The following is a 19,832-nucleotide window of genomic DNA, read 5'->3' on the forward strand; positions in this document are numbered from 1 at the left end:
CTGGAAAAAATTATATATACTTATTATACTGTATAAATATTACTGATGAAGTATTCTGTGAAAGAATAAAGAAATCTCAATGTTGCCAGTTTCAGTGCTTTCTATTGCAGTCATGATACTTTGGCACAGCCTACATGATTTTGTTCTATTGTGATTCTTTACCATTTACAAGAAAAAAGTGGAAACCATATAAATACAAATGATTAAAAAGATCATTATATTTCCACAGATACTTTGACAAACATAAACATCAATGACGTAATAGTATTGACATGTCCATGCGCAGAAGCCCATCGCTCCGCCCTCAGTTGTTTGGAGGTGTGGTCTGCAGGAGACGCTTCTTCCGTTTCTAGCTGTTGTAAGAAACATGAATTTTGACATTACTCAAGTGAAGGTAACTTAAATGAAAATAAAGCGGCCAATGTTTAGCTCGCGCTCTGAAAACGTCACCAGTTGAAACCATCTCGCGGTCGGAGGAGGCGTATCCTGATCCTTTCCCGTTACTCAGGTCATGTTGCTGATGCTGTACTTGCTTTTAGTCCATATATCGTTGGGTAAGTAAGAGTTACTGTTTTCCTTTTTTCACAGAACAGATATATTGAAATGTATTAAAAATGTACTGGAGGTTATTCTAGCTGCTACATGATGGTGGAAGCGAATGTGAATCCTCCAGCAAATGACTGAAATTACGCAGACCTGGGTTGACTCATATCTACTTTTAAATTTGGCTGTCGATTTTTAAAATGGAAATCTGAAAGATATACTTGAGGGGAAGTAGCTGTTTTTCCCTTGAGGGCGTGCCATCTATTGACATCATTGTTGGCATGCAATACATTTTATATTCACAGGAATTACCATGACAATAGGCCTAGTCAGGGTAGTGTCCCCTATGTGAGTTTAGAAAAACAATCACACAGTCTAAATTAGTCCAAAAACAGCATTATTATATAACCCAGAATGAAATATCACATTCTATGGAAGTGTTAATGGTTTCTCGTTTTACTTCCAAATAAAGGCTCATCTTTCTCCCTCTGGGAAAACGTGTGTTATGGAGACACTTACAATATACCATCACACTTTATAACAAACTTCAGCAATGAAACCATAACCTACGCTCCAAAAGTGGGAGACCCAAAGATTGTTGTCAGCAATGGACAGGTAAGTTGTAAAAGTAGTAGTAATGCACCAATGTTTGAACTGTATGACACTTATGATGTGTTTTTCAGTCACTGGATCCACGCTTCAAGGTTACCAGAGCAGGAATTAAAATGCTATATTTAAGCGAACGAGACAATGGAGCAACTTTATTTATTCAACAAAAGTATTTCAAGACCGTGATACGACTGTCAGTTACAAGTGAGATGACTATTGTGAGAACTTTGTAAGCATTGAACATTGATCTGATTTGAAATATACATTTTTCTTTTTTTCAGACTGTCGTAGTGTTTTAAAGAAGCTTTGTGGATCTTTTATTTATATGAGAATTCCCGATGACGCTGAATATTTGGAGTTTGGTCCATATGTCGATGTTCCACCCTCAATCCTTTGGAATCGCACTAGCGAATCATCTATCAGGGGGAAAGTAAGTGGCAGTGACTATGAGATTAAGGACATCACGCAGAAAGACAGTGGATACTACAGATTCAGGGGATCCAAGGATCAACTGCTAAATTGGAATCAATACATCGTGGAAGGTACGTATACAGTGTCACTAATTATTGGACTAACCTTTACTCAATGTTCATCCTTTCTTTCTTCACACAGAGCATGTCCGAAGCTACAATTTTGATGAAGGCGACATCAAATTAGAATATCCAATTACATTTACCCCTGCCCAAGTTAAGTTTAAACGTACATGGGCGTCTAAGGCAAAGACAGTGTCCGAGAGTGACGGTAGATTTAAAATTACAAACAGTTACCTGGCCATTGATTATGCGACACCTGAGGATGCTGGCACTTACGACTTTCTCGACAAGGATGGCAATCGGATCCTGCAAATAACACTGGAAGTAAGAGAAGGTAAGCAACAGATTATGAATGGATTATGCACAGCACAGAGTTACTATGCTACTCTTCAACACATATTTCATATTTTGTTGCACTAGTGATTACTGATAACATTGTGCAATAACAATGGTGTTTCAATGTTTTACGTAACCATTTTAATGCTGAATGCTCCATTAATGGTAATGGAAATGTATATAATGCTTTTCCACCTACATTAGATACGTGTGTTTCTTGAATGAGATTATGTAAATGTGTAAAACTCAGGCAGATGGAAGACCTTGATAATTTGTCGACATATTGTGCAGCCCTCCACTGAACAAATACAAATGAACTTATTTGTTGTTCTTGCAGTAGAAAAAGTCTGGGTGAGTGTAGTTGTTCTCGCAGCAATTTCATGTGGATTCATATTGTGCTGCTGTTGTATGAAAAAGCACTGCTGTGAAGAGAGTTCAGATAAAACAAATGGTCCTGAAAGTGAGACGGAGGCACCAGCACCTTCGGCAGCAGCACCTTCGGTGTATCACAATGTAAGTATAATCACTTTGCATTCAGAACAAATTGTTCATGTCTTTTTATTGTGATGTGGTCTTTTTCTTGGTCATTACAGGGTACTCAAACCACTGAGCCCGTGACCCCTCTTCTATCGAGAGAGCCAAGAGTCGTGTTTCCAGATCCACCAGTGGGTTAAAATATGCATCTGTATTAATTTGCTTTCAGTATTGACGTTTACTGACTGCTTTATTTATCCTGCAGACATATGATGAAGCAGGAGGACACATAGACCCACCACCGCCCTATGAGGAGGTACATACTTTTACATCCATATTTTAAATGCATAAATACATTTTTAAAGAGTCACTTCTCCTAAAATCATAATTTTTCTGTTTACTACATACAGTACTATTATAAATATTTGTTCATTTATAAGTGCAGTAACTCTGTATGATAATCAAACCAATTCAGTGATACTTGGACGGCACGGTGGTACAGTGGTTAGCGCTCGCGCTTCATAGCCTGAAGGTCTGGAATCGGTACCCACCTGTACGGGCCCTTTCTGTGTGGAATTTGCATGTTCTATCCGTCTCTGCGGTTTCCTCTGGGTACTCCGGTTCCCCCTACCACTGAAAACATGTACAATATGCCATGATGAGTGTTTTTGAGAGTGTGCATGGGGGACGACGGATGGAAATTAGTCCAAGGCCACAATCCGGTGTGGCTTGTTCATTGACGTGCACTGTCCCTACTAAATAAATGAAACTAAACTAAACTTTGATATGGCTGTTTTGTTGCAGTGTGACACCCAACCGTCTTCTCCTCTTGTCCCAACTTACTCCAGTCAGCAAGATGCCCCTCCTGTCCCTGCTGAACCTATAGTGAACTCTTCAAAACCAACAGTAAGTGTAACACAAGATATGATATTACTGTTTTAGACCAAGGATTAATTGTTTAGCAACTTACAACACACCATTTCATACTGAGAGTATTGGTAAATCTGATCTTCCCTTTTTTGCCCTGTGTGATAAGACTCTTGCGCACTTTACTGAGGTCAAATGTCTTTTTAGACTGAAGATTGGCATGAGGATAGAGACATTAAAAGGCAATATTGTTAACTGTGCGCACAGGCAAACATGCTGTTGTGTATTCAGTAATTCAGTATGTGCTCTGTGCCATGTCCAGAGCCTTTTGTACCCCCCTGTGTACACGGCCCCCTTGTGGTGGAACTATAGGAGGTGCACCATCCATAAACTGACAATGACACCTTTAGGCTGTGGAGAAGGTGCTCAGGTGGCAAGGTGCCAGCCAGTTTGTGGACGCTTGCATTCCCACCTGTGAGGCGCTGTTGAGACACTCAAGGTTTAAATTGACAGACTCTGAGTTGTTGTTGTTGTTATACTTCCGAGTTGAGGGCACATGGGATGGAGAGATTGTTTGGATAATCTATAGGCTAAATGTCTAATTTTGCCACTGTCTTTTTTTTATATATCTATATGGACCTTATATGTGTCTGTACTATATGAAGAATGACTGAATCATAATTAGAAGACATGAACTAAAACTCGCAGTTATCCTCAATAGTCAACACAAAGATTAAACCCTTTTATTTTTTTTATCTTATTCCAAGCAAAAGTCGTGAACTACAATTTTGAACTTTTTTTTGTATAGTTTCTCCTGCGACCTACACGTATCACGTTTGTACCAACTGTAACACAGCAGCAGACGCCTGTGGTTTTGTGCCACTGAACAAGATGAATAATTGCCCAACAGGAAAATGGGTTGATTGTTTGTTTGGATAAATGACCTATTCTTATATATTCATGTATCTGCAATGTAAAAAGATGAATCATAATGTACATGGACAATATAGATGTGACATTTTTTACAGTACATATATATTTGTATGTTTTTAAAGTTTAACATAAATCCACAGGTCTCGGCAGCAGGAGCAGCAGAACCCACGACTTTCACCATCAACACCTTCGACTCCGACCCACATTTTGAACTGAGAGGCTCAGACCTGCTCTCTATGTCACCTCTCAACTCAGATGGATCTAACACTGCCCAATATAACTCAGACAAGTTCAACTTCTAATGTACTCATGTGTGTATGTTGTCTTCAGGGGTTTCAATTACAGCCATAATGTGACTATAGCTTTAGCCTTTATTATATATGATGCATAGAAGGATATTTTTTCAGGCCTGCTATGCAGAACTGCTGTGGTGTGCCTATTATAAACTTTTGTGCCTAGATGTTTAAGTGGCATTTTTGTCATTCTGTCTTGTTACTGGCTTTCTGTTACAATTGCTGTTTGGACCATCTAAAGAGTGTGGATTGAAGTAAGGAAATATTTATTTTTTGTATGTTTAATGTATTTAATGTTAACTAACATGCAACAAAACTGATCTGAAATCAGTATTACTAACAAACGTTTTGCTCCGACCAAAGTCTTTCCTCTTTATGCAATCAACTCTCACCTCTAAAAAACACTAATAAAGCAATTACTGGGAAAAAAATTACATATACTTTATATACTGTATAAATATTACTGATTGAAGTATTCTGTGAAAGAATAAAGAAGTCTCAATGTCGCCAGTTTCAGTGCTTTCTATTGCAGTCATGAAGATACTTTGGCACAGCCTACATATCCAACAGTTTCTGTCACATGACTTAGGTCTATTGTGATTCTTCACCATTTACAAGAATAAAGTAGAAACCATATAAATAAAAATGATTAAAAAGATCATTTTATTTCCACAGATACTTTGACAAACATAAAAATCAATGCCGTAGTTTTTGCCACTACTAGTCCCCTTTGCTTTTCTCCACTGCCTTCAGCCGCCCCTCCAGGCTGCTGATGCGCTGATCCACTGCACTGGTCTTTTCTGATCCGGAGGTGAGCAGGGTGAGCACCACACACACCAGCACGAGCCCTGTGAGCCGCACAGCCGTGGTGTCTGCCGAGGCCGTCTTGTCCAAAACGATCAGTCCAAAAAACCAGAGCGCTAAGACGGTTCTCAGTATCCAGAAGACTTGCCTCACGACACCAATGAGCACACGCAGGACGATGGCCAGGATCCAGTAGCCGATGAGGGTGAGGAGACCCCACTGAGCGACTGCAGTGACGGCCTCTGGAGTGACCAGGGGGAGGGCAGCTGTGAACATAGGACATAAAGTTTGTATGGTCCTAAAGACACAATGTACCATCAAAGAAATGTCAACAGACCACATTTCAATAAACAACTAGGACATTAATGTTTAAGAAAAAACTTTAATATGAACTAATAATAATCCACAATTTGAGCAAGGGCTGTACAATTAATCAAAATTCGACTTTGATTATTACACTTGACTAAATGATTACAAATTTAGCATATTCGGAAAAACATATTATTTATTTACTTATTTTTGTTGTTCAAAAAGACAAACAATATGTAACAGCACTTCAGCACAATACATTCCAAAAAAATAATAATACAAATAAAAATAGTAGTTGCTTTAGTAAATGATTGGTTGATGATGAGGATGTTCATCTTTTTAACTTATTATAGAAAAAAAACGATTATTAAGGATGCCCTGCCGCTTGTCCATCCGAAGCGAAGGCAACAAATAATCGTTTGAATAATCGTAATTTCAATTATAACTAAAATAATCGTGATTATTTTTCTCAATAATCGAGCAGCCCTAGTTTGAGCAGGTTGTATACAGTAAGACTGCTCTTGATTCAGTGCTAATGCAAAGTGAAGAATACTCCACAAAAGACGAGCTTCATATTGATTGCAATTGTTTGATTTGCAGTTAAAATTGCCCTTGGGTAGGAATAATTTGGGAGTTCAATGCACTGTACATATCTAATTAAAAAGAACGTAGCTGGAGTAAATAGAGACAACAAGGAGTGGCAGACAAACCGCTCCAGGGAGAGGCACATTGGCATGTTTTCACCTGCACTTTCCCTTTACTACAGACATACCAGTGGGCTCAACGGAGATCTGCAAAGCGCAAAATGTAAAGGCAGTTAAGACCAAGATTAGGCCTTGCTAATTACCCCTTTATATTTTATACATGAGCCCAGTATGAGGAAAACATGCAATTTAACTGATTATATTATATTAAATCAAAAAGTAAAAAAAGTCGTATAAACTTTTAGGTGATATGTTGTGCAGCCCTACTAACTAAATACCATGAAACTCAGCCTAAAGTGTTTTCTTTCTCACACAGAGAATACCCACCATCAAATCCTGTGACGCGGAGGATTTCTGTGACATAAACAGCGATGACATTCAGGCCACTGGCAGCTCCTTCAGCCAAGAATCGAATCACCGTCTCTAAAAACTGCAGAGGAATAGAGGCGACATGTTTAACTGTCACGATCAGAAGGTAACAATGAAGCAAGGCAACATTCTTAAGTCCTCAATGAAAACAGTGAGGTATAGTATCATTAGATTTAGTGAGATGTAAACAAAGCTTTGTGGCTATAATGATCAGTTACAGTGCATACAACAGGTTAGACCACCATTTCACTTAAATATGCACAATTACATTCTTTTGAAAGGTTTGCCATGTATGTGATGTTTATTATTGTCTGTCCTTTTTGGAAATAGGCACACTATGTAACATGGAAAGCAATACTTAATAGTCAGATATGACACTCCCTCTTCCAAGGTCACCATTGGCAAATGTCTCATTAAACTATTTGAAAAAGATAAAAACCTCCCATGTGCACAAGAAAAGAATGATTTGATTAGAACTCATTTACTCTTATTCAGTTCTATAAGATAATAGGAAAACATGCCAACTTCATGCCTGACCTATGTGTTGACCTAGTTTAAAAATGTTAAAATTACATATTTTCCTCCCCCACATGTTCCAGCCATGTCCTAATGTGTAGAATGAGCCCAGACCTCTTCACCACAGCTGCCTCTAAAATCCTGCACTGTTACTCAAAAAGGTGTTAATTCGGTCCAAATGCACGAGTTTAATATAGAAGGTGCAGTTACACGTATGACCTGAGGTGGCAGTAGTGAGTATAAAATGGCAAACTTGCATCTAGCCCCTTTAAGATATACCCATATATTTTTAAATGAGCTATGGAATTAGACCACATCGCATATATCGATATCGTTCAAATTTGAGCCATTATACTTATTTTCTAGGCTTTTTTAAATTTTAGATATTTCTTAATTTAAATGTGCACTTTACTGAGCTTTGTTAAACTGTGTTTATATTTTTCATTTTATAGTGAGTTTTCAATGAAACTTCTCGTATTTGGCTTGACTTTGACTTAACACTTCATTTTGCAGCTCTCACTTTGCGGAAAAAATATCGGGATATATGTCATATATTGATATTCAACCTAAATGGATCAGGATATGACTTTTGGTCCATATCGCCCAGCCCTAATGTGTTGTGAGACACAGAATACTGTAATAATTGTGTTATTATCTCCCACTCACTCTGTTACTTGTTGCTATGTCACTAAACTGATAAAGAAACATCAGTGTACCAAAGAGCTACTGATGATCAGAAACACACTTCCAAAAACACACTTCCAAATGCTTAATGCTTTTGGTAACTCTGTCAGAGGACCTAATGTATGAAACATTTGGATATCTGCAGTCAAAGCAAAGCAGCCACATCTCTAATGAGATGAGCTGGTGATGTCCCACTCCCAGCAAAGTTGCAAATCAGGTTAGAGGCGAGGCGAGTATGGCTTTGACTAAAGGATATTGTAAGTTTGGCTGTGGTCTTTGCTGATAGTTTTTGGACATTACCATTTGAAAAAGGTTTCAGTTCATAGGCTTTTTTATGAGAATACGATTTTCTCAGTAGCCACCTGTATAAAAGAAGCCTTTGCAGCATAATACGAGACAGTATTGTTGATGTAAAGAATAACAGCTCTAACTTGCGTCTCCAATTCATTTTAGTGTTTAAGTTGTAAAACAAACAGCTGTACATTTACACGACAGCTGGACACTGCCTCTATTTTCGATCAATCTCACGGGCCACAAAAAGAACAGTGGCCTCATACAGAGTCCAACCTCTTGAGACAGGGTCAAGGATAGCCCAGGCGCACAGGACAAGTGTCTTATCTGCACCTGTTGCACTACACACTGGCACATTGAGTCAAGAGTGAGACGGGGCACATGTCCAAAGGAAGGACGCATCTGTCTCAAACAATTAACTATTGATTACTACAGTTTGATGTTTAGGGTGAATCTGAAATCATAAAAAGTACATTATTTACATGCAGCTGACAACTTTGTGAATCACCATTTTGAATGTGACAGCTGGGCTATTCTTATCTTAACATGCAAACTAAGAAAGCAATTAGTAACTTCTATTTGGATCTATGTCTATTTAAACAGTTGGCGATCAACACTTTGATAATATTAGACAGCAAGACTTATATGGCAATATTCTGACCCTGCATGCAAATGATGACAAGTCAAACATACAAGACCTCTGTATATCGTCAAGTCTCCATCACCACTACAGACCCATATGAAAAGTCTGCAAGGCAAACGTTTGAAGAGGTTTCTTACCATGGCCACTGTATAGATGTTCTCCTGACCAAACACTGACTCAAGAAACAACACTGCACGCTGGAGAAGCGGTCCACAGCAGAGCGAAGCAGGACAGGGGAGAGTGAAGAGGGTAGATGGACATTGGGGGAAATTAAAGGATCACATAGAGATTAACAAGTTGTGGGGAATAGGAGAAGGGTGTGTGAGAAGGATGAAAATGAAGACAGGCAGAGTTAAAGACATTAGTCATTAAGTACAGTTTAAAGGAGGTTAAGAATAGCTCTGCAGTAGCGCAACATAAATTTCAGTTCAAGGCGGTGTTGCGTTTTGCCTTTACCTCCACCACGGAGCGCACGACGCTGGTCCCCACCAGTGACTCGATGTAGTGCTGGATCTCATGGCACGTCCCGGCGATGACAGTGCGGAGTGTGACCGGGGAGCTCTTCGCAGATGCCTCGGCCTGGTCCTCGGCTGCTGCCACCGCCAAAAGCAGCGCCAGCGCCGTGAACATAGCAGCGCAGAGCACACGGCGAGGAACCGCACACCCACCAGACGCACAAAAAGCCATCCTCAAAAAGTCACAGTAGCTACGATGCAGATACACAAATGGAAATGGAGCGGGTTGTGAAATGCAGGTTGAGAGCAGGTTGGACTAGCAGTTCAATGACTCATATGAGGTGGAAATCACACTTTAAAATGGCTTCTGTCCCCGGCAATCAAAAGGCTACAAAGCGATGTTCCACATGCTTGAGATTTTCAAGGCGCTACAATTCAACAAGAATAAAACGCTACAGAAGCGTAATTCTGGACACGTGTCTAAGAAGGAAAAAAAAAATATCTTTGTTCAAAAAGCCTAGGTTGCGTTAAAACATCCAGAGCAGGAAATGTTCCGCTTCACCAAGGGCACTCCAGCTTTAACTGGGTCTATATTTGGCAAGAAAGAGATAAGGACTCGCATCCAGTTAAGGCCAAATGACTGCGTTTGAATGCTGACCTGCTGTAATTGCAAATGGCAATAAAATATGGTTTTGCAGAGATTTCCTTCAATTTCTCATTGGGCGAAGATTTGTGCGTAAAAAGCTCTCGGTAAAGAAGCGGTGACGCTGGGCTAAGCACGAGTCTGCTAAAGCTTCTTATTTCGGCTCTGAGCCCCTTCAACACATTTAAGTGTAGGGTTCCTTTGTCTCAAAAGCGCAGCAGCGGCGGATTATATTACACAAGCAAATAAAAGCTCGCGTAGCAATGAGAGCTATAGGCACTCCCTTCCTTCCAGCGTTTGTAACGACGGTTTCCAGTTTGCACACCCGCCAGGATTTAGAGGTAGTGCCAGAGTAAGAGGAGGAGGAAGGCGCCACACAGAGGGATAAACGGAGATCTGCGCACTGGGACTTGTGTACTATTTATAAACAGAATAATATAAGATCCATTACTGTCACATAGTTAAATCACTGAGTGGCGTCATGGTCACCAGCTGTTAAACGGTTTGCACAGGTCATAACGGCGACGAAACGGCTTTTTTCACTGTAATTTTCTTTTCTTGGTTTAAGTCAATCAGATCCAATGAACGCACTCACTCAATACGATGTAGAACAAACTACATTTAATATAATCACCAACAGTCCAAACAAAAACAGAATTGATGCACAAGTTTAGTCAATTGTTATTAAAAAATGAAAGGAGTTTTTGTTGGCAACTTGAAGTTGCTTGTACTCTCCTCATCAGTGTGAAACGGTGGGTCCATCTAACCAATGTAAATACGATGGAAGTCATTGGCTCCAAAGGCTGCATTGCACTTGGGGCATTTCCTCTGCCGGGTGTCGTAGCGAGTCTTGACACACTCAAAGCAGAAGACATGAAAGCACTTGGTCAGCACAGCATCCTTCACTCGGGAATTGCAGCACGGACATGTTAGTCGAGCCTGGGGGAGAAAGAGAAATCAACAATAACCAAAGGAGCAATTGTGTTGAGTGGCTCTTGGTGAATACAAATATCTAGAGCAGCACAAATGTCTTGTGATGCAAGAGGCTGGTGCTCAAGCCCCGTCACTACAGATAAACCACACTGGAGAGTGTGACGGTCTGATTAACAGTATTCACACAAAGTCTGATTTTACATATGTAAGAAACACATCTTCAGTTCCTACAACACGGTTAAAGTGAAAAAAGATGGAGAGATAGATTTTCTGCATGTTAAACTCACCTTGTACTCATTGATCTCTTCATTTAGGATATCGTCTCCGTTGCTTATCTTCTCTGCTGGTTTCTTGGCCTTTTCTATCTTTCTTCTTAGTTTAGAAATGTCCTCCTGAAATAGCAGTGATTAACAGTGAGGTGCATCATTGTAAGTGAAGTCAGATCACAGTGTTGATGTGGTGGTACCTGCGCTCTCCGAGCATTGAAGGACTCTTTCTCTCTAGAGATGCCGTTCTCGACCACCTCTTCTCGAACCAGATTTAGCTTCTGCTGAACCTGCTCTAGCTGGGCTCGCATCTCCTCTGACATCAGTGCAGAGTCCTGAGCCTGAATGAAGACATTATCATGTTAGTAATCATGTTAAAATAGTAATTGTACTGATATAAATATTTCTGTGACATTTACCTTTCGTTTGTTCATTTCCAAAGCTTGTGTCCTCAGTGTCAGCTCCCTCTCTGCAGTACTGATAGTGCCCTGCAGAAGGCGCTCCTTTTCTTCAAGCTTTCTTACAACTTGCAGTTGTGCATCAACCTACAGTTCATTAATAGGAAAAATAAATACACTACAACACAACCTATTATCACATGCCATATTTCTCTTTCTGAGGTATTACTTTGGTACCTGAGTTTTTAAAGTGAGCAGCTGATCAGCCAGCTCTTCCTTCTCCTCCTTTAAAAGTTTGTGGATTTGGTTTGATTTGATGCGTTCACTCATGAGTTTAAAGTTAGCATCGTCTTTCTCTCTGAGCTGCTGCATCAGTCGGATGTTCTGCTCCTGCATGTCCTCAAAGGCCTGGCCTGTTACATCCATCTCACTCAACAAGGCATCCTCCTCCTGGAGAGCACGCAGGCTGTTAGACGATGACACAAGGACGGATTTACAGTGATCTTACCTGTTTTGCAATTGAAACCTTCTTGTTGAGAATGTCGATCTGCTCCTCCACAGAGCGGATCTTCCTCAGGGCTTCCTCATCAGCCATTTTCTTTCCCTCTCTCCTCTCTCTCTCTTCCAGCTCTCGAAGCCTCTGTCGCAACTCCTCTGCCTATAATACAAAGTCTTTGGTGGAAGGATGTCCACTTGTGATAGTGTGAATTTGGATGTAATTAAAAGAGAATTCATCACCTCAGACTTGGACTTCTTCTCCGCGGCCATGAGCTGAACTTTGTCCCTTTGTTCTTTAGGTGCAGAGCGGTACATGTCCAACAGGAGCTTCATTTCCCGCTGGGACTCCTGGGCTTTTCTTTAAGAATCAAATTAGTTAGATAAGTTAAAGTGGTTGATTCATAATGACTGTTTTAACTAAAAGCAAATATCAATCAAATTAGTAGTTAATAATGGCAATGCACAACAGAGTAATGGAATAATAGCACAGGATTTAAGGGCTGGGTAGAAATGGCCTGATTTTTCTGTAGCTGATGCTGATATTGTAGCCAATAGCAATAATCTTAGGTCAAATATTATGACGGGAATCACTATTGGCAACGTCAATGTCAACACTTTGCATGGTTAAGCATCAAAACAGTATAAGAAAAAAAAACATGGAGCAAAGATTTTCAGGCATCCATTATGAACAAATGATTTAAAGCAGTGTTTCCCAACCAGGGGTATGGGGACCCCTGGGGGTGCTCGAGGACCTAGCAGGGGGTACTTTGAACTATTTCAGATTGAAAAAGGGGAAAATGGAAAATGTAACATAATATTTTAGAGTAAAAGCTATATTTTTCAGTAAAATTGTAGGTTTATATTGACTGCAAAATTGTCCTTTTTCTTACAAATACCACTTTTAGGTAATCACTTTTTAAATAAACTGTAACACCCTTGAGGTAGGGGGTACACGGTTGACCACTGAAAAGCCAAAGGGGTGCGAAAGACAAAAAACATTGGGAACCACTGATTTAAAAGAACTCATTGTGAAGCTTTTAGTTAAAAGGGGAAAAATATTGGCCTTAGAAATCAGTGTTTCTCTATATTGCCCTGAGAATGACTTTGGACTTTATTGTGTTTTAGGTACTGTAGTCGTGTTTTATTGCTGGGTAAGAGTGTCGTACTTAAGCTCTGCTCTGACGATCTTGAGCTGCTCCATCTCCTTCTTCTTGGAGCCTCCCACCACAGCCACGCGCTCCGACTCTTCAGGCTGACTGCTGCTGCTCCCGGGCTTGTCCTTGTCCTCTTTGGTCACACTGCCGCCGCCGCTGCTTCGGGTCGGTCGCTCTCTGTCCTTATCTCTGTCTTTCTCTTTTTCCTCTTTTTTCACAATGTCTTTCTCTTTTTTCTCTTCCTTTTCTTTCTTCTCTTCTTTTTCCTCCTCTTTAACGGTCACTTCTGGTTCACCGATGGGCTCCGTTTTCACCGAGGCACCTACCAGAATACATTACATGTTCAGTTATCGCTCTAACGCGCTTTCGTAATTAAACATTTACATATAAATTATCCAAAAATATGTAATTGCTTTTAGATTTTTAAATAATGTTTTAAAATCAATATTAATTTTACCACAAATATTTTAAACATCACTAATACAAGAATCTCATGCATTTCAGAACATGCTTGAAGAAACTACAGGGTCTAGTAGCTTTTATACACAAGACCTCATAGAAACTGGGCAAATTGTTGTTTCAACAGCGAACACGATATTGCTTGCATAACTGTAACCTTGTGTTTAGTGACCATTAGGCACAGCTGTTAGCGCTCGTGCTTCACAGGAAGAAGGTCCTGGGTTTGATCCCGGGCAGGGCTTTTCTAAGTGGAGTTTGCATGTTCGCCTCGTGTCTGTTGTAGTGATCAGAGGGACCATTGGCGCAGATGTGGGCAGTCAACCCCAGGGGAAACTGTGGCTACATACTTTGTTTACCACCAGAGAACAAATCACCTACACTGTGCGAAGCGCTTTGCATCACGTGAAAAGCGCTATAAAAATAAGCTTCCATTCCATTAAAAGTGCGATTTTGATTCGATTGCAATTAATCATTGGAGAAGGGCCCGCCTCTACTTTTTCACAGGAAATGACGTCACCTCTGCAGGACACCTCTATCTTAAATGAATCCAAACTAACCCTAATGCTGACCTCAAGGATAGCGGAGTGTACGAAAGGCATTTTATTGAAATTAACCTAAATAAATGTTGTTGGAAAAAAAGTCGAGCTGACGTCATTTCCTGTGGAGGTCTGGAGCTCCACTGATGACTCTCCATCGGCTGCATTTAGACCCTATTGAATCATTCAAGATAGAGAGGGGCGGCAGAGCTTAGGGTGGCACGGTAGCACAGGGGTTAGCGCTCCAGTGTCCCCTACCACTAAAACATGTACAATAGGTCCCCCTCTGCGACCAGAACTCCCCTGATTGGGTCTTTCCTAGTTAAATAAAAGTCAAATCTTTCAGCTTTGTTTGATGAAACATCTATTCTGACCATTTTGAAATCCAAACCAGGATTGACTTCATCTGCAATTTGTGCAACAGCAGCTTATTTGAGCTCATGGATAAATGTGAATGTTTTTGGGTTCTGTTGTATCTCACCCACTAACAGATACCAGAGAAGAAATACTTTACCATTACAACTTCCCATGGTCCGTAATTTTATGCCTGACCAGTGCAAGCAAAGCGCTACACAAAAAGAAAGTGTTAGTTGTTACCTGTGCTGCTCGGTGTAGAGGAGCCATTGTCAGGTTCAGACTTGATCGCAGCGTCCCCAGAAACAGTGGGTGTAGTTGGGGAAGTCGTCTCCTCTTTCACCTCCATCTCTGTGCTCGACTGGGACTGGAGAATGGTGCTCCCTTTTGATGATCGGACCTGGATTTTTGCAACGTTGACCTGTCATTAATTACCAGCTCGAGTATTATTTTACATGAAACCACAATGCTTGAATGCTTGTGTTACCCTACCTGACTGAGTTCAGCTTGTGACTCTCTCAGCCTTAGTTTATATTTCACCACCTCGCCTTTCATCTGCTGGTTGTGCGTTTGGAGCGTGCTGATGAGGTGACGCATCTCTCTGTTAATTGGCCCTGGAGACAAAGGAGTAAAAAATAACGTTATCCATGCCATGTTATTGACTGACTGACATTTTTAATTTACCTGCTTGTTCATTTGCTGCGAGTGTCTGCTCAAACTCTATCCTCAACATTTCGTACTCTTTTCTGACTTGAGCCAAAGTATCTTCGAGCTGGAACACCTCTGTACGAACTTTCCTTTGCAAAGTAACTTCATCATTCTGGAAATCGAACATAAGAATAGATCACAGACGAACAGTTGACATATTTAATTTGAAGTTCTCACCTCCATGTGCTCGAGCTGGCGAAGACGGGCCGTCCTGGTGGTGTTGAGTCGAGATCGGGTCTCGTCTAACTGAGCCTTTAGGGTAAGAGACTCATTGTAGAGGACAGAGAACTGGGACTGTAGACAGCGGTATTCAGACGTGTCCTTGACCATACCCTCCGCTCTTGTCAACAACTCAGTCTAAGGATGCACATTAAGAAGAGACAAAGATGTTGAATATACAGTGACAACACAGTGATAGTGTGTCAACCACAGCATCAATGAGCTAAACACCAGAGGCATCTTGCCAAAGCCGTGTCCTTTTTGAACCAATGCTGCTAATACTGCACTCTACAAATTGAACAATGGCCTCCCCTGCCCTCTCTACTCATAGTTATCATGCCATAGCTACTACTCCCACATTGGCATACCTGAACTGGCCTTTGCATTGCTGCAGCACTTTCATCATTTACTAGTTCCTCCTAGTCTAATTCTGCCTTCCCTTTGTTTTGTTTCACGTTTAGGGCCTTGTGTGACTGTTTACAGTTTTACATCACTGCACTTTATTACATGCACACACTGTTTTACTTTTCTACTGATGCTCTGAACTTTGTCTTTGTCTTGACCATGACATTAAATTAATTTAGAAGTCTAAGACTAACCCCCGGATTTAATGTGAGCTGGGCGTAACCAAACACCTGAACGCGATTTTATTGTACAATGACAAATGAAGCACTGACTTAAGTCCTTACTAAAAGTGCACAGTGTAAACACATCCAGGCGTAGCATTTCCAACTTTGACAGCTGATCATAGCATGAACTGTTTAACTAAAACAAGAATCTCATCCACTTCAAATGTCTTTGTAGAGACTACTGGGGGAGAGGAGATAATTTTCTCTGGAGACTACATTATATAATTAAAGCTTTTCTTATTTTGTAATTGAGACCATAAAAAATAAATCTCAGTTTGATTTTGCCTGAACCAACCTGCTTCTAGTTCTAACCCTACAGAAAACCAACAACACAAAGTCTATAAAGTCTCAAAGTAACCTGCTGCTCGATTCATTAAATAAATTACATTCATTCCACATATTACTCACTGTATCATCAATGTGAGGCACTACCTTCATGTTTGTGTTTTCCTGGAGAACGTTCTGAAGATCCTGTTGCAGCTTTTGCAGCTCAGTGAGACGATTATCAGCCAGCTCACGATTCTCCTCCATCTCACTGTTCATTTCTTCAAACTATTTATAAAAATGAAATAAACAGAAAGTCAGTGATTGTCCATAATACAATCTTGTCTAATTTAATGAAAATTCACCTTTCTCTTATTGATGGTGATGGTTCCACAGACACTGCTGGCCTCCCCACACACTTTATAACCTTTGCTGTTCACCTATAAATTAGAAATCACAAAAGTAAATTATTGTAAGTTGTATAATGTGTTTTTTCCCCAGTGAGTCGTGAATATTTCTTACCCTCTCCTGTATTTCACTGAGGTGAGCATTCAGACGGTTCTCTCTACGTCGAATCTTCTCCATGTCCCACTGGAGCTCCTCAATTAAAGTCTGCAACTCGCCAACGCGCTGGTCGGCTTTATTGGTTGCGCGACCCAAAGAACGGGACTGATAAAGTTAAGACAAAAACCAAGATCATTACCCAAATACGTAATTGAGGTGTAAACATGGAGCTGATATTCATGCGGTAAAGGCTGCTGCATATGCCCCTCTTCGCCGCCTTTCACCCTGAGATGTCCTATTCAGTTAAGCCTACGGGCCAAAAATAAATAGGTATTTCTCTGCTTTTCATACTTTACCATGGTTTAAATTACTTTTTAAATAATCTAAAGAAAAACTTAGTCAAATAACTTTGTAAGTCAAGTTTGTAATTTGGGAGCTGTGGCGGTACCGCAGCACTTAGTTCACATATTGACATTTATTTTGTTATAAAGTGGTGTAGCTTCTTGAGATGAACCATCTCGTTTGAGAGGTACCTCCTATTCAGGTCAACAACTAAAATGCATATGCCATGTTAAACCTTTTGGCTACAGGACTTTTGAACTGACATCATTGCATCTTGGCGATTCAATAATGTCACTGTTTACTACGATAGTAAACAGAGATGGGTCCATTAAGATAAGATAAGATGGTACTTTATTGATCTCACAGATGGAGAAATTGCATTTGATGGGTTAGCTACCATGGTATTAAAAAAAATTGCCTTTTGATGTCATGATGCAACGTTAACACAAACTATACTTTTGTTAAGTGATGATGTCATCACTCCACGACTGGATCCAACGGAACTTTGTCCTATTCCCTATGATGGGATTTTACTGATTTTAGCCTGTTGTAGAGCCAACTAAAAGGCTCTTTGTTAACATCTGATCATTCAGAAATACATTTTCACTAAGCTTTTCTGACATTGTCAAATTATTCTTTCCAATCACATTGAAGACCTATTTTAAATATAAAAAAAACTTAAAGAATTTTTAGCTTATTTGGACCTTATGGTTGCCTGGATACTCATTTGCCTGAACTTTACATTGTCTTGTTCATTGTTTTAATGTTTGTACAGTCCTGTGAAGTAACCCCTGTTGTGATATTGGGCTATACAAAACAATTGATTGACTGAATCTGGGAAGTGCTCACCTCACTGGTCATTTGACTGTGTTTCTGCTTCAAATCCTCAGTCAGCTGTTGTAGGCGCTCATTTTCACTGGTTAAGAGTACATTTAGTTTGGAAGCAACCTGCCACAAACTGCCATCTATGAAAAATAGATTCATAAGTTACGTCTTTCCATGCACTGTGACTGTGACATCTTTATGTTAACTGAAATACCACCTGCACTGGAGTCCATATCAGCTTTCATTTGGTCCAGCGTATACTTCAGAGCTTCATAAATTTCCACAACACGGTTTGCTAACTTCTGAGTAGACTCAAGTCTTTCCTGCAGTTCTGCCTCCATTTCTTCACTGCTGCTACTGGCGAGTGTAGCCAGGAAGGAGTTAGTCGTCTCACCCTGGTGACCTTCAATAACCGCAATATAGGAGTAAAACGGTGTTCCGTGTGTTTTTGCATTTATAGTCCTTTATCTATTGTGCTCTTTCATTACCTCGGTCCTTGGATCTTTCTTGGTTTGAGTCTCCATCAGGTTCAGGAGTTTCTGGTTTCAAACTGCGACCCTCTGAACCAGGAGATTTCTCTGGTTCAGTGGGTGACAGGTCATATCGCCTGGTGATCAGCCGAATGTTTTCATCTAACTGTGGGTAAAATTAGCAAAAACCATCAGAGAAACATATCGATCGTCAAAACTTAAGCTTAAATCTTACCTGGTTCCAGTATCGATTCAGAATCAACAGACTGGCATCATCGGTTGCTTGACGGGTCTCCAATCTCTCGATTCGCTCCCGCAATTCATCCTCAATAACCTGCAATATGTATTTAGAGCGTAAACAACGATACAAAACTGTTAGGAAGATGTGTTGAAATGAAACATTGCACCTACAGAATATGAATAAAGTACTATACCTGTCTCAGGTCAAGAGACTCTCCCAGTTTTCGGTTCTTTGACTGGAGAGCTTTGATGTCCTGTTCCTCCTAAAAATGATTTAAATTGAACGCATCATCATCACGAGCACAGATATATTGGATGCGGGGGTGAAAAAAACAGCACATGTCAAATAAATGCGTGACAATAGACAGTTTTACCGAGTTGGACACTCCTCCCAGCTTGATCACAGTCTCCACCGCAGTGGCGCTGACCCCCGGACCACCATCATCTCCTTCTCTGGGACGTTTCAGCCCCGACATCCTTCACCTGCCAATACAAACAGACGCTCAATGCTAAGTAACAAAAGGTTTGCACCTCAATGTATCTTTTCATCTGGATCTCAAGAGCAAAATCCTTATGCTTTCAAAGCATCACTTTGCTCTCAGTTCGTTCATTTACGACTGGCGTTAGCCGTTTTCAAACGCGAGGCTTGTTCAGTGTCTTGTATCGTACAAATCCATGTTATTAAATACTCCCTTACCGCTTAAAATACGTTTATTTTGCGTTTTCTGTAGATTGAATGTGCAAAGATTAGATGCAGCGGTGGTGATGGGCAGACTCCCGGAAACGGAAGTTTTTCATCTTGTGGCTAAAATGTCCGCAGAGCTTCATTACGCCCTCTAGTGGTTTGGAAGTGACACACATTGATTTACCTTTATTCACTGTGAGTAGAATACGATAAAATAGGAAAATAAACATACATAAAGTAAAATGTTAACAGGAATCAAGATGACATTTCAACTGTCGCGCGGATCAGTTAAAACTAGGGGGGGGAAAAATCAGCTCTATTCAAAAAGATTACATCTTTATG

General features: G+C 40.4%; 3 protein-coding genes across 5 annotated transcripts; 1 reads left to right on the forward strand and 2 right to left on the reverse strand.

The window, feature by feature from the left end:
* Positions 1-1,477: 1,477 nt before the first annotated feature.
* LOC306963539 (uncharacterized protein) lies at positions 1,478-4,900 on the forward strand (the record flags this gene model as incomplete). Its single annotated transcript, XM_079557113.1, has 7 exons — positions 1,478-1,694; positions 1,765-2,019; positions 2,359-2,534; positions 2,615-2,686; positions 2,761-2,811; positions 3,300-3,401; positions 4,436-4,900. 7 exons carry the CDS (start codon positions 1,478-1,480, stop codon positions 4,595-4,597), a joined length of 1,035 nt encoding a protein of 344 aa, XP_079413239.1. The 3' UTR covers positions 4,598-4,900.
* Positions 4,901-5,233: 333 nt separating this feature from the next.
* On the reverse strand, positions 5,234-10,362 carry LOC306962723 (uncharacterized protein). 2 transcript variants are annotated; one of them, XM_079555967.1, is made up of 4 exons: positions 9,365-10,361; positions 9,046-9,105; positions 6,733-6,835; positions 5,235-5,658 (listed from the first exon to the last, which is right to left on the reverse strand). In XM_079555967.1, exons 1-4 carry the CDS (start codon positions 9,593-9,595, stop codon positions 5,309-5,311), a joined length of 744 nt encoding a protein of 247 aa, XP_079412093.1. In that variant the 5' UTR covers positions 9,596-10,361; the 3' UTR covers positions 5,235-5,308. The 2 variants fall into 2 exon arrangements, with proteins under 2 accessions (XP_079412094.1, XP_079412093.1); XM_079555968.1 differs by lacking the exon at positions 9,046-9,105 and having other exon boundaries at positions 5,234-5,658; positions 9,365-10,362.
* A 264-nt stretch (positions 10,363-10,626) lies between these two features.
* Positions 10,627-19,613, reverse strand: rnf20 (ring finger protein 20, E3 ubiquitin protein ligase). 2 transcript variants are annotated; one of them, XM_079556857.1, is made up of 22 exons: positions 19,503-19,613; positions 19,180-19,288; positions 19,000-19,068; positions 18,801-18,899; positions 18,584-18,731; positions 18,313-18,498; positions 18,120-18,235; positions 16,947-17,093; positions 16,790-16,864; positions 16,593-16,712; positions 15,490-15,669; positions 15,289-15,424; positions 15,097-15,218; positions 14,848-15,025; positions 13,268-13,577; positions 12,342-12,459; positions 12,112-12,261; positions 11,841-12,053; positions 11,625-11,750; positions 11,406-11,546; positions 11,227-11,331; positions 10,627-10,945 (listed from the first exon to the last, which is right to left on the reverse strand). In XM_079556857.1, exons 2-22 carry the CDS (start codon positions 19,279-19,281, stop codon positions 10,769-10,771), a joined length of 3,018 nt encoding a protein of 1,005 aa, XP_079412983.1. In that variant the 5' UTR covers positions 19,282-19,288; positions 19,503-19,613; the 3' UTR covers positions 10,627-10,768. The 2 variants fall into 2 exon arrangements, with proteins under 2 accessions (XP_079412983.1, XP_079412984.1); XM_079556858.1 differs by having other exon boundaries at positions 10,628-10,945; positions 14,848-15,004.
* Positions 19,614-19,832: the final 219 nt, after the last annotated feature.

This window comes from Gobius niger (assembly GCF_951799975.1).
Source record: "Gobius niger genome assembly, chromosome: 5".
In the NCBI taxonomy this organism is placed as follows: domain Eukaryota; kingdom Metazoa; phylum Chordata; class Actinopteri; order Gobiiformes; family Gobiidae; genus Gobius; species Gobius niger.